At 43.7% G+C, this 13,604-nt stretch overlaps 1 protein-coding gene across 3 annotated transcripts in view; it reads right to left on the bottom strand.

Annotated features, from left to right (window-relative positions):
• PCGF5 (polycomb group ring finger 5) overlaps positions 1-13,604 on the bottom strand; it is a 76,839-nt gene that overhangs the window by 29,658 nt on the left and 33,577 nt on the right. For 2 of the 3 annotated variants that reach the window (XM_075423414.1, XM_075423416.1), the window contains exon 2: positions 11,650-11,953. In XM_075423414.1, coding sequence (XP_075279529.1) covers positions 11,650-11,761 — 112 coding nt within the window. In that variant the 5' untranslated portion in view covers positions 11,762-11,953. Of the gene's footprint in view, positions 1-11,649; positions 11,954-12,363; positions 12,439-13,604 lie in introns of those variants that run through there. The other variant, XM_075423415.1, reaches the window with a different exon arrangement.

Here is a 13,604-nt window from a genome sequence, read left to right as displayed (position 1 = left end):
CAGATCATTGATAAAGATGTTAAACAAGACCGGACCCAAAACTGAGCCCTGGGGATCACCACTCACAACCGGCTGCCAAAGTCTGACAGACTTCAGAGCTCTCTGGCTGGCTCTTGGCACTCTCCCCAACCTAAATTGCTCCAGTAGTGCTGGATGCAGGGCAGATTTCTGACGATCTGGTAAAACGAGCTCGGAAGCACACAAGTCGTGCCAGACGAGCCCAGGCAGCGGGGTGCAGTGCTGTCTCTGCATGGGGGGCTCTGAAGCAGCCAAGAGCACGAGGCTATGAGAGCACTGCTCAGGCCTTAGGACAAGAGTTAATTTTTTCCTATCCTCAAGTTGTGAGGTATTTAGCACTAGCATACAGATGCACAAACCTGTAATCACACAACACTTCTATCACAGGTCTTTTATAATTTGTTAAATTACTAGACTTAATTGACTTTTGCACATGCATTCCCTAACACTTCCACAGGGTAAGAAGTCTAGTACAGAGCAGCAAATGTGATGTTCTGTACCGACAGCATTTCTTCCCTTTTCTATACACTTTTTATAACTAATCTTCCTAAAGCTAAACGTTTTGGTACTACACCTACAGAACACAAACAGTTTCATCAACCACATAGAAGACCTCATGTCAGCCCAACACGGCATTTAAGAACATGCTTAAATTAAACACAAGTGCACTAACTTTTAAAATAAATGTAGTTAAGATTTCTATAATCTCTCTTAATATGACCAAGAATCTCCTTTAGAACTGAAAATAACAGAAGTTATCTTTGAAATGGAAAAGATATGAAGATTCTCAGCTCAAGGTCTTTCTTAAGATGTAGTGTCTGCACACATTCAACCCAGGGGCAAACACCACAAGGTGGAATTCTTTAGCTGATCAGTACGTCCTCAGCCATCCCAGCTCCCAAAACTATCTGAACTACCCTTCCTTCTTGTCACCCACCTGAAATACAAAGAAGCACAGGGAACAACTGAAGGCATAGTTCAATTCCTTCACTAGTCATAACCGAGCCATATACACACAATGACTCAATAGGGAAATGGCACTGACAGCAAAATATATTCAAAAATCACCTATCCAAGAATATTAACTACTATTGTCTTTTCTTAAATTAATGCACTAGCTGGGTAAGGCTTAGAGCTTTCTAATTTCAACTTGCTATGCCCAGGTTAAATAGAAGTGGGAATTTTATTTTTTTTTTTCATTTTTTCACCTGTGTCTGATAGATATTTTTAACTGTATTACTTGGTTTAGATATCACAAGTGTTTTTTTTATTTACACTTTACCTCAGAAAGGTTTAAGTTTTGTAAGACTTTGGAGCAAATAGGTAAGAACATGACATTGTTCACCAAAAAAGTGTCATGAATCTGCTCTGCAGATTTAAACCCTGATTCTAAGCACAACTTCCACCATATTCAAAGGTAACCGAGTGTACCCTCATTTCAGGCATACAGCCCTGGAGAAGAAGGGGTGTTATATAGCAAACATGTAATAATCAAAAAGCCCTCTCACCTGCAACTTAGATAACAGAGTGCATGCTTGATCCCCTGAGGTCAGGAAGTGTCACAGATAGGTATCAGTCAGAGATGAAGAAGCAGCATCACTTTCCCAAAGATATACTATTTGAACAGACATTGCTGTAAGCCATAATGCTCTGTAAAAACATGTACTAAGGAACAAATGGAAATGCCATAGATACCCAAATCTGAATTACTTGCAAGTAGCCACTAACACCTTTCAAGTGCACAGACAGAATTTGTATAGCTGGCTAAACTACATAAGATAATAAAAAATATTATTTCTATTTTTCAGTTCTAATTATTCTACCTTTACTTTTTTGATACTACAAGTAGTCCTGAATATTATAAAAAAAAAGAAAAAAGCTCCAGCTAAATCACGAGCATGCCATGTCATTTGAATTGAAAAAAACCCAACAGCCAATAACACTAATTCATACGAAATTCTGATAGAGTGTTAATGAGAATGCTAGGATGGAGTAAGCTTTTCTTTCTGAAACAGGCCATCCCTGGTATAAAGTCATTAACTTATCTTGCTCTTCTGGAGAAGTGAAAAATAAGCCAGTTATAAAAAGGTCCTACTCTAAACACATGACAGGAAAATCAAAACAGAAGACAAGGTGGCACAAAAGCATGATGGAGAAGGCTCTTTAATTAATAGTAATATGTACTGTAAAAAAAAAATTTAAACAGAAGACTGAATGCAGACATCATGGGTAAACTGTATTTAAGTTTGTTTATTTAAGCAACCCAGAGATTTTTAGGAAGTAGTCTAGAAATGGAAATATTGCCACAAACGGAAGTAGTTAACATTGTTGAAAATTTTATCTACCCTGTTCATTAATGGAGGAGATGTCTTCTTCCTAGATACATGTATACATTCCTATATATGAAAAAAAAACCCATCAGGAGATTTTTGGGGCATGATTCTTCTACATTATCAAAATACAGAGCATCAAAGCAATTAATGTAGAGATACTAGGTCTGCGTGAAGTAAACCAAAGGACTAAATAGGATTAACCTATTACATCTGCTGTCAGATATAGTAGAAGTCTAAAACAGGAGTCCTAGAATAAGCACTTATTGGATGACTTGAATGAGAATGAAAATAACCATATTCTGCCCACGCTTCTCAAGGAATCTGTGAAATATGCTACCGTTAATTGAGCTCTTCAACTGCAGGGCCTGATCCAGATGGAGATCGGTGACAAGTGGTATCCCTCAGGGGTCCATACTGGGACCAGTACTGTTTTAATATCTTCACCAGTGACATAGCCAGCAGGATTGAGTGCACCCTCAGCAAATTTGCAGATGACACCAAGCTGAGTGGTGTGGCTGACACACCAGAAGGACGGGATGCCTTCCAGAGGGACCTGGACAAGCTGGAGAAATGGGCCTGTGTGAACGTCATGAGGTTCAACAAGGCCAAGTGCAAGGTCCTGCACGTGGGTCAGGGCAATCCCTGCTATCAAAACAGGCTGGGGGATGAGGGGATTGAGAGCAGCCCTCCGGAGAAGGACCTGGGGGAACTGATGGATGAAAAGCTGGCCATGAGCCACCAATGTGTGCTCGCAGCCCAGAAAGCCGACAGTATCCTGAGCTGCATCAAAACCAGCATGGCCAGCAGGTCGAGGGAGGTGATTCTGCCCCTCTACTCTGCTCTGGTGAGAGCCCACCTGGAGTCCTGTGCCCAGCTCTGGAGCCCCCAGCACAAGGAGGACACAGAGCTGCTGGAGCAGGCCCAGAGGAGGCCACAAAAATGATCGGAAGGCTGGAGCACCTCTCCTGTGAGGAAAGGCTGAGAGAGCTGGGCTTGTTCAGCCTGGAGCAGAGCAGGCTGCGGGGAGACCTTAGAGCAGCCTTTCAGGGGGCCTATAGGAAAGATGGGGAAAATATTTTCAGCAGGGCTTGTTGTGATAGGACAAGGAGCAATGGCTTTAAACTAAGGGAGGGTAGATTTAGACTAGATACAAGGAAGAAATGTTTTTACACTAAGAGTGGGGAATGAAAGACTGGAACCAGTTGCCCAGAGAAGTAGTGGAAGCCCCATCCCTGGCAACATTCAAGGTCAGGCTGGATGGGGCTCTGAGCAACCTGGTGTAGTTGAAGATGTCCCTGCTCACTGCAGGGGGGCTGGACTAAGTGACCTTTAAAGGTCCCTTCCAACCCAAACTGTTCTATTATTCTATGATATCTCATAATCCTGGTATCTATACTGTGCTGAAGATGGAGATGATACACTATCTCCGTCAGGAGAAACTGTACAGACTAGTGGCGGGTGATGACAATACTGACGAGAACTGCAAGGTTAAGAATCATCTGCTATCTCAGAAATTCCATTAGTTGAAGAAGCTCAGTTTAAAGAGCGTGGAGAAATGAGGCTGAGAAGCTAGACGATGATGAAATTGTGAAGTCTAATGCAGTCGTGAATAACGGCCATATCAAAATTCAGCTGAAAGTCGCTGAGGTAAGCAACGTAAGGGTTTGGTTTACTTTAGACCTTTTCTGACTTGACTTCACAGAAACTTATCTTAGGGATAACTCTTTTTCAGTGGAGAACCACAAGTGAGATAGAGTTCCTCTTCTGCTAACTCCTACAATAAAGGAAGGGGTTAGTCTTTAATTTTTTTTTTTGTAAGCCTCCTGTCCAGTAGAAACAGCAGCATCTTTATGGAGCCAGTCTTTCTAACCTGACACCAATTTTAAATGGTTGACAAATAATAAAAACATTGGGAAAAATGGTACAAATGTAATTGATGTTGGTCAATATTAATTTTGGAACTGATAAGTCTAACCACTAATCTTCTCTTATTTGGGAAATCTTAGCAATGGAGACCCTAAGAGGATTGGCACAAAAATTCTTCAAAAGGATTACCAGTGGCTTCGTACCAATACCAGAGTGGCTTCTGTAAGTGCTTTTCTATAAGCCATTAGTACTAGCCTCATTCAGAAAGCATTTCCATGTGTTTTCAGAAAGCTATGGCTGAAATTCTTTGAGGAGAATTTAATTCCCTCCACTTGCTCTTGGGACCTCTGCTCCAGTCATGTCAGAGAAGTTCTTGAAGTCTATGATGAGACGATGCTGATCTGACTGCTTTGAAAAGGACTAATTGTTTTGTCTTGTAAAGATATTTTAAACTTGGCTTTGTTAGGCTTTTTGTTTGTTTTCCAAACTAAAGACAAATATGACCTACTTCAGCTATAACTTTCATTTACACCTAGAAGAAATCTGAAATTATTACTGTTCAGAATAACTCTATGCCACAGGATAGATCACTAACACACTTCTTCAATAAGTCAGATGATTGAGTGCCCAGAACCTCCCAAACACTAAACCCTGCTAAACATAAAGCCTGCTAAAATCCACACTAATGTAACTTGAAGAAATATTTAAAATATAGACCAATCTATGGAAAGGAACTGAATTCCTCAGTCTGAATATATTTATGTGCTCTCTTCATGCCTTTTTCTGAGAAGATGGCACCTTTGGAAGCCATGTGGGGTCCAAGAAAGAGACTAATGATTAACAAAGATCTTTATCTCCAGTGTAAGAGAGGTCTTTGAGTAGACTACATACAGACAAAGCATCATAACGAGACAAGAAACTTAAGCCAGTCCCACATGGATGTATTCCCTACCCCAACAAACACACAGATCTGGATCAAGTCTTTGTGCAGGCAGCTCAAATCATGAGGCCATCTTATACCATGAAAAACCCCCTTAAAACTGTAAATCAATATTGTAGTAGCCTAAAACAAATTTTGCTTTTTCTCATACAAAGTTAAGGTGCTATGAGGATTTGCTTTTCAAAACCAAATGTGATTTGCCGATAGCAATGTAAAGTCAAAAATACACATAAATTCTAGCACTCAAGAATAATGAACTGATACGTGATACTCCTAGTAGGAGTAGGATCATCAACGTATTGTATTTTTAGATATGACAGGTATAATCATCCTCTGTTATTCTCAATATAAAACACTGAACATTGTTCAAAGCCTATCACTTTGAAGTTTCAGAGAACAGGATGAAGTCCAAATATTGGGTGAAAAGGGTATGGAAAAAAGGAATCTTTAAACACAACTATATTACAGATATATTTAATTCACCACCTTAGGGGGGGGGAGGAAATAAAAAAACCCAAACAAACAAACAAAAAACAATCCCCAAAACATTTAACACTTCCAGTACAGATTAACAAATTGACATGGTTTCACTTGCTTTACTGTAGGTCACAGTGTGACAGCAAACAGGCAAAAGAAAACAGCTTAACCAAAATGTACACAGGTTGCAGAATTCTGAGGTATGTGCTACACATGCCAGTGAAATGAGGACCTGAATTTCATGGTTGTAATATGACACTTCAGATGAACCACAATAAAAGTTAAACTCATGTAAGTTGATTTACTACAGCTGATAAAAGTATGTGCAAGACATATGCTAATTGGCTGTCAACCATAACATACTACACAATGCTACCTTTCCCAACACAGAGATATCTGGTTCACACATTCTTTCAGTTCTTTGTAATCAGCTGAAAAATGCAGATACAAGTGTCAAGACTGTGCTGTATGTCATCTAATGCAAACAGAAAAAGTACATCTCATGCATACCTACACACGTATTGTTCAATGAGAAGACTCTTCCTGGGTTATTTTTCAAATGCTTAACGCGGTACCTAAGTAAAACTTCATATTGCATTTTATAAACAAAATATTCTACAAGAGAAAGTTTAATTAGTTAATTGTGGGACAAATTCTTCGTCAGAACTCATCCACTGAGTTCTTCCAAGGATCTCCTCTCTCAAAGTTAATCACTCTTTGATCCAGTGACCAAAGGAGGAACACAGGACATACACAGCTAGAGGAACATCAAATCCACCTCAGTGATGGCACAGAGATGTAACAAGTCACTTGGCATGTTTAATTACCTACCTTAAATCTGCTTTAAAAGCACTTCTTTTTAGGGAAGGCATCTGCATAAAAACAGGATGGAAAACTTAATATACTTAACGACCCTTCTAAAAATCTACACATGTGAGACTACTCCACTGCTGATTAAAATTACCAGACACAGTCAGTCTGGATTCCCTTCTATTAAAAGAGAGAAATAATTTCTGTGCACGATCAAGAAAGACTTTTTGGGTTGAAATCTTCTATTTCAAAATAAGACAGATCTGCTAACCTTTAAGATCTGTTACATGCCATTGACTGAAGCTTCTGTAGGAGAAGGAGCACGAAAGCAGCTCAGCTTGCTTTTCTGAGGGTGGGAAGTTTTGCAGCAGTAAAGTTCTTTCAGGATCTCCTGGTGAGAGCATTAGTTTTTATGCTGAAAACCATATCTGAAAAACACTCTGTTTTCACGATTATTGGTTTGATATTGAAAATTACATCTCTGGTCATTTTCCTGCATAGAAGGGCATTTCTGAAAGTTCCTAGACTGCATTAGTTGACAACTTCTTAAGGCAAATACTAAAAAGACCATATAGCAGTAATGCACAACTTGATGTACTGTTCATAAACAGGGAAAAACTGGTGATGAACGCAGTCACAGATGGCAGCTTGTCTTGCAGTGGCAAGATGACCGAGTTTAGGATCTGAATCAAGGCTATAAGCAGCAGAGTTAGGATTCTGAACTTCAGGAGATGGGACTTCAGTGTGTTTAAGCAACTGCTAGCCAGATTTCCCAAGGAGGCTATCATTAGGAAGAAAGGTACTTAAGAGAGCTGGCTGGCTTATTTTAAAGAAAATTTACTTACACCACAACAGCCAACCAGTCCATTGTACAGGGAATTTTGTCAGAAGAGCTGCTTAGTACACAAGAACTGCTTGGTGCGCAAGCTTCCTAATTAATATGCAAAAAGAGCACATATTAGAAGTGTAAACAAGAATAGGCAACAAAAGGATAGAAAATCATTGCTCTGGCACTTAGCAACAAAATCATGAAGGCCAAAGCCCAGCCATAGCTAAAATTAATGAGGGACATAAGAGGATTCTGCAAGTAAGCTAGTAGTTGAAGGAAGTTCAGACAAAATGTGGGTCTGTTAATGAATGAGGGAGACAACTCAGGCATAGATTATATAGAAAGGTTTGAAGTCCTCAGTGTCTTTTTTGCCTTGGTCTTCACAGGCAGAGCCTGATCCCAGATCTCCATGCATACCAGCATGATTTGGGAAGGAGAGGGATGACCAGCAGCCACAAGCAGAAGGTTAAGAGCCTACTGAGAAAAGCTGGATGTATTCAAACCTATAGGCCAGGTAGGTTTCACTAAGCTGAAAGCTTATCACCATAATCATGGTGATTGCGGGAGGTGCCCGATGACTGGAAAGGGGTAGTGTGTTGTGCCCACCTTTCAGAAAGACGGGAAGGATGACCCAGGGAACTATAGCTAAACCATCTACCCTAGCTCCCTGGGAAGATGGCAGATCATGTCATGTCACGTGGAATCAATTTCCAATTACATGAGGGACAAAAACATAATCAGGAATAGGCAGTATCGAGTTATTGAAAGCGAATCATGCTTGAGGCCAATAGCTGATCTAATTATAGCCTATACTATCTGAATAGCAGTTACACGAGTGACGAAGCCCAGCTCTTCTTGGTAGTGGCAAGTAGTATAACAAGGAGCAATGGCCACAGTTGTCGTTTGGTAGGACATTCAGAAAAACCTCACTACGTAAATAGCACAGCACTGGAAGTGGTTATTGACAGAGGCTGTGGAGACTCCACACTTGGAAATTCACAACTCAACTGTACAGAGCCATGGCTTGACCTGGTATGGTGTTGGTAAATAACCTGCCTCATGCACAAAATTGGCTTAGACACCTCTAGATGTCCCTTCCAACCAACATTTCTATGATTGTGTAAACAGTCTGATATTTGTTAGGGCACTAAAGAAAGTACCTGAGGACAGTTAACCTCCCAAATTTTGTGAGCACACACTGTACTGAACAATGCAGTGACTGAGGAGACAGACAATGGGACATATCCTGTATCTCACATCTAGCCTGCTTCAACCAGTAGTTCTCAAACATCCTTGTCAACCGTGTAATAGACTACAAAAACAGGGGTCAGTCCCTAAGATAAAACAATTCATTTGCAAGCAGCAAAAAAGAAATGAAGTACTGAATTTGTTGAATAATTAATTATTTTGCAGTAACATAAGCACATCCTTCCCAACAGAGATAGGAAAGTTTGTACTGCTGATGCCCAAGTTGCACTTATTCTGCCGAGTAAGTGGTGGAGTTGTCTGTCCAACACTTCCAAAAACCCCATCAGAAACATCTCTTATTAAAATACACAGATTTCTCAGAGCAGAACTTTGCTACTTAACTTTTTTTAGCAAAAAGAAGATATGAATTAACCGCTGACTTCGTTACTATTGATCGCATTAGTTCCTCTACGATCACTGGAGAACATCTATGGCAATGCATGCTTTTCATCTTGTCCAGAGTAACACATCGTACTCCCAGTATGTAAGGAATTTATGCTGCTCCTTAAGCTGTTAATATCTGTAGATTTTGATCATTTGTGCAACACTGTTTTAAATTACAGCAATTAGTAGTACAAGACAAATATCAAAGCACAGTTTAAATTGTATTTTGCAGTAACTATTTGGATATGACTGAAGAACCATACCTGCAATTAAAAAAAAAAAGAGCCAGCAGTGTGCCCAGGTGGCCAAGAAGGCCAACAGCACCCTGGCTTGTATCAGGAACAGTGTGGCCAGCAGGAGCAGGGAGGTGATCGTGCCCCTGTACTCGGCACTGGTGAGGCTGCACCTGGAGTGCTGTGTTCAGTTTTGGGCCCCTCACTACAGGAAAGAAATGGAGTTGCTGGAGCGCGTCCAGAGAAGGGCAACGAGGCTGGTGAGGGGTCTAGAGAACAAGTCTTACGAGGAGCAGCTGAGGGAACTGGGGCTGTGTAGTCTGGAGAAGAGGAGGCTGAGGGAGGACCCTATTGCTCTCTACAACTACCTGAAAGGAGGTTGTAGTGAGGCAGGTGTTGGTCTCTTCTCCCAGGTAACTAGTGATAGGATGAGAGGCAATGGCCTCAAGTTGCATCAGGGGCGGTTTAGCTTGGCTATTAGGAAAAACTTTCTTCACTGAAAGAATGGTCAGACATTGGAACAGGCTGCCCAGTGAGGTGGCTGAGTCACCATTCCTGGAGGTGTTCAAAAACATGCAGATGTGGCCCTTTGGGACATGGTTTAGTAGGCATGGTAGGTTTTGGGGTGACGGTTGGACCTGATGATCTTAGAGGTCTGTTCCAACCTATGATTCTATAATTTATCAGAGTATCTCCCTGAATTCTGCCACATACAGATCAGCTTTTTCTCTGTAGACATAAGCCTTCCATACCACCACTTGAAGTTTTTTGTTTCCATTACTATCATTCTAAGCTTCATATTTTGGCAACTAACCTTTGCTTGAAAGAAACAACACCTTCTTTCCTGCAGTTCTACTTAATGACCCAAACATGTGGCAGCTTTTCTGTGAGGAGACCTGTGCATCTGTATGGAAGCTCTGTAAAATTCATGTGCGCTAATCTAGGTAATAGGCAGTAACAGAACCTTATCAATGAAGAGCTCAAAGTCCACAAGTGAACAGAAGAAACAAATGCTGCCGAGAAGAAACCCGCTCCTTCTGCCATTGTTGTTTTCTAATGGGAGCGAAAGTAAATAAACAAATAAATTATCTAAACAGAAAGATATCATAACAAAACCAATGTTTTTCCTAAGTCTGAGCTGATTTCCGATGCAACTTCTTTGCTCTCACCCCGATCTTTCAAAAGTTACTACTGTTCATTACATGTCAACTGTAAAAAAAAAAAAAAATAAATCAACTAATGCTGCAATTTTTCCATTTTCTTTAAAGTGAAACATAATTTAATAATAGCTAATATACCTGTCTCCCTCCTGTTTTATTTCAAGTTCTTATAAGGGACGCTTTGCTTAACTTCTCTCCTCCTGAACTTAAATTCCTTCACCAAGTAACCCAAAACAGAAGAAAAACACCACGAAACACATGATCATCTTAGCTGATATTAGACTTGGAAAATATCACTTCAACATCACTTTTTCTCAAAAACTAAACTAAAAATAACATTATTATAATGGCAAACAATATTATATTTGTACTATGAACAACATATAGGAACGATATGTTTTAATTCTCTATGTGCTTGATATACTAGGGACATAACACCATAATGTAAAAATTAACAGTGAAGACAATAACAACAGCAAGAACAACATTGCACAGAAGTGACAGGAAACGCTAAGACAAAGCTTTTAACTGATATTCATTAACGATTTAAAGATGGGAAATTTACCAGAAAACATACAGTTCCCCTTACTCGTCTTATAAAAGAATTAAAATCTTATTTGGAAAGATGCCAAATTCTCAAGAACGTCCAAGCAAAATATCTTCTATTCAGGAATAAATGTTAAAAAATCGAGCATGTAAGTAATTTAGCTTGTGGAAGTAAGAAGACTGAGTTTGATAGGAGCATTCACGTATTGAACACAATTCATACACACCAATGTTTTAGAAGTATCAGGAGCATAAGACAACCTGAATAATTTTTCCTGAGTCAGTTTCATTCAAAGAGATCTACTCCCTAAATAAATATTTTGCCAACTTTCAATTATTTCCATGCATTGTGCCATGGAACACATTACAGAGAGATGTGAGCCAGTACTGACCAAACTGGTGTATCCACCATGCACACTGCCAACAGATACATTGGCTTAAGTTTCAAAAGCACAGCCATATTATCAAAATACCACACCTGACCTAACGATGTTACTTGTGGTCAGCCAGGCCACAGTCATACATGTTTGGTGCTAGAGCCAGCACAATCACCACTCGCCCGGGGGAAAGAGAAGAAAGAAGAGGGGCATCTTCACTCTGCAAGCTGCTGAGCAGAGTCCACGTGCCTTCGAAATGACCCAAACGGCAGAGCAGCGTCTAGGAAACCCCACCAGAAACTGCACAGCATTTCATGCAACGCTTCAGAAGCAAACAAAAACGGGCACAGAGATCACGCTGAACACGTAACAACGCTTCAAGGAAGCGTCCCTTACCCAGGAGGGATATTTTGCAGAGCACTACTTACAGGTATGGAGGCACTCGGTTACTGTAGTTGGCTTGATGAGATAGCCTTTACAGATATAGCAGGTGATGTGCGGGTTGAAATCTTTCACCAAGTGCTTCCTCTGAGTAGCCATTCGTGGGGTAGGAAATGCTGGCAGAGCGCTTGGGGCCAGAGGAGCAAGTCGGAGAGGCGTCGACGCCCGCGGTTCACGAGAGCTGCGGCGCTGCTCCGTGCGGCTGGACTTCGCCGGGCATTTGCTCCTACTGCCGGCGGCCTCACAGGGACGCGGCTGGCGACCGCTGCGCCGGGCGAGCCATCTTCCTGCCTGCAACGGGCGCGGAGAGAGAGGCGCGTCAGCCCGGCGCCCCGCGGCCCGGCGCCGCCGCGCGCTCGCCCGGGTCACTCTTTACGTAACGGCGACCGCGTGCCCGGCGCCCGGCAGCCCAGCCCCGAGGCAGCGCCCCCGCCCCGCCGCGCTCCGGCCGCAGCCCGACCAGCCGCCGGGGCAGCGCTGACAGGTGCGGGGGCCGCCGCCCGGCCCCGGCGGGGCCCGCCGCCCGCCCCGCGGTCCGCAGGCCTCGGAGGGCCCCCGCGGGGACGAGCCCTCCCCGGCGCCGGGGAGCGGGCGGCGGGCGGGGCAGGGCAGCTCGGCGGCGGGCGGGCTCTCCCCGCGCTCGCCCGCCTCCGCCCCCTCACCTGCGGCGCCCCCCGCCCCCGCCTCGGCCCCCGCCGTACCTGGCGCGGCCCAGCGGCCTCGGGCGGGCGGCCGCCCGGCGAAAGAGAAAGGGAAACAGCGTGTGGCCCCCGCCCCCTCCCTCCTCCCCTCCCCACCCAGCTGCCGCGGCCGGTCCCAGGGCGGGACGGGCGCGCAGGCGCTGCTCCCCGGCCGAGCCCAGCTGCGCCGCGGCCCGCAGCGCCGCTCCGGGGGGGAGGCGCCGGCAGCCCCCGGGTCGGGCGGCCGCGGAGGGGGGCGGCGGGGCGGAGGCGCTGCCGGCCGCAGGTAAGCGCGGGAGCGGCCGCAGCGCAGCTCGCGCCCCCAGCCCGCGCCCCGCGGCGCCGCACTCGCCCCTTGCTCCGCTTCTCAGAAATTCAGCTTCTGCTCGCGGCAGGGTGAAACGTAAACCCGTTTCTCAGCCTTCCCCCCCTGCCCGAACCGCCGGACTAAGTTGGGCCCAAACCCTGTGAGCAGTTCTAGCGCACACACGTGCTCCCCTCTAACCGGGACCCACAGCCGCAGAGCCACCAAGCCCGGGTGAAAGCTGGGTGAAAGCTGGCTCCGTGCTACAGCGCATCTCCCCAGTCCACAGAAACGCACCGCATTACCAGGAAATTATCCATAAAACTAAAGGTGCCTTAACGGTGTTTTTCAATTGCGCTATCTCTAGAAAATTTCTTCTACACTCCTTTTTACAATGATAAGAAAAATAGAAGGAGGCATTTCCAATATTGGCTGCAATACCTTCACAGCACCCATGACTGTGCTAGGTCTTTGCCTCTCCCTGCCACATTTGAAATAAACAGTCATTTTGCATCGGCCCTCCAGCGCAGTCTCCCTCTCATCCTTGGGTATGGGCTGCAACAGCAGAAGGCTTTAATACGATGTTAGGCCTGCTCCTGCCATCCATTCCTGCTTCTGGAATAGCTACCCTCCAGTTCATCTCCGTGCACATCAATTCAACTGCCAGGCTGAGTCAGGTGCACCAACAACTGCTAAAGTTACAGCGCAGCGGTGAATGCCTGATAAACCGGACGCAGAGTAATTTAACATAACGTGCATCATTTTTCCTGATAAAATCTTCATCTTGTATGAGATGATTTCTCCACAATGTGAAAAAAAGTTCATAAAGCTAAAAATCTTTCAAAGCAGCACGTGGTATAGTTTAACAAAATGTTGTGTTTTGATGGTCTTTGCCTTCTATTCTTAACCATCGTTTGCATTATTATACCATAAGGCACACACTGCCGAGTCAAAGGTC

Source organism: Opisthocomus hoazin, chromosome 6 (genome assembly GCF_030867145.1).
Source record: "Opisthocomus hoazin isolate bOpiHoa1 chromosome 6, bOpiHoa1.hap1, whole genome shotgun sequence".
Classification (NCBI taxonomy): domain Eukaryota; kingdom Metazoa; phylum Chordata; class Aves; order Opisthocomiformes; family Opisthocomidae; genus Opisthocomus; species Opisthocomus hoazin.
The sequence above is the reverse complement of the archived record's forward strand: the minus strand, read 5'-3'. Positions and strand labels throughout refer to the sequence as shown.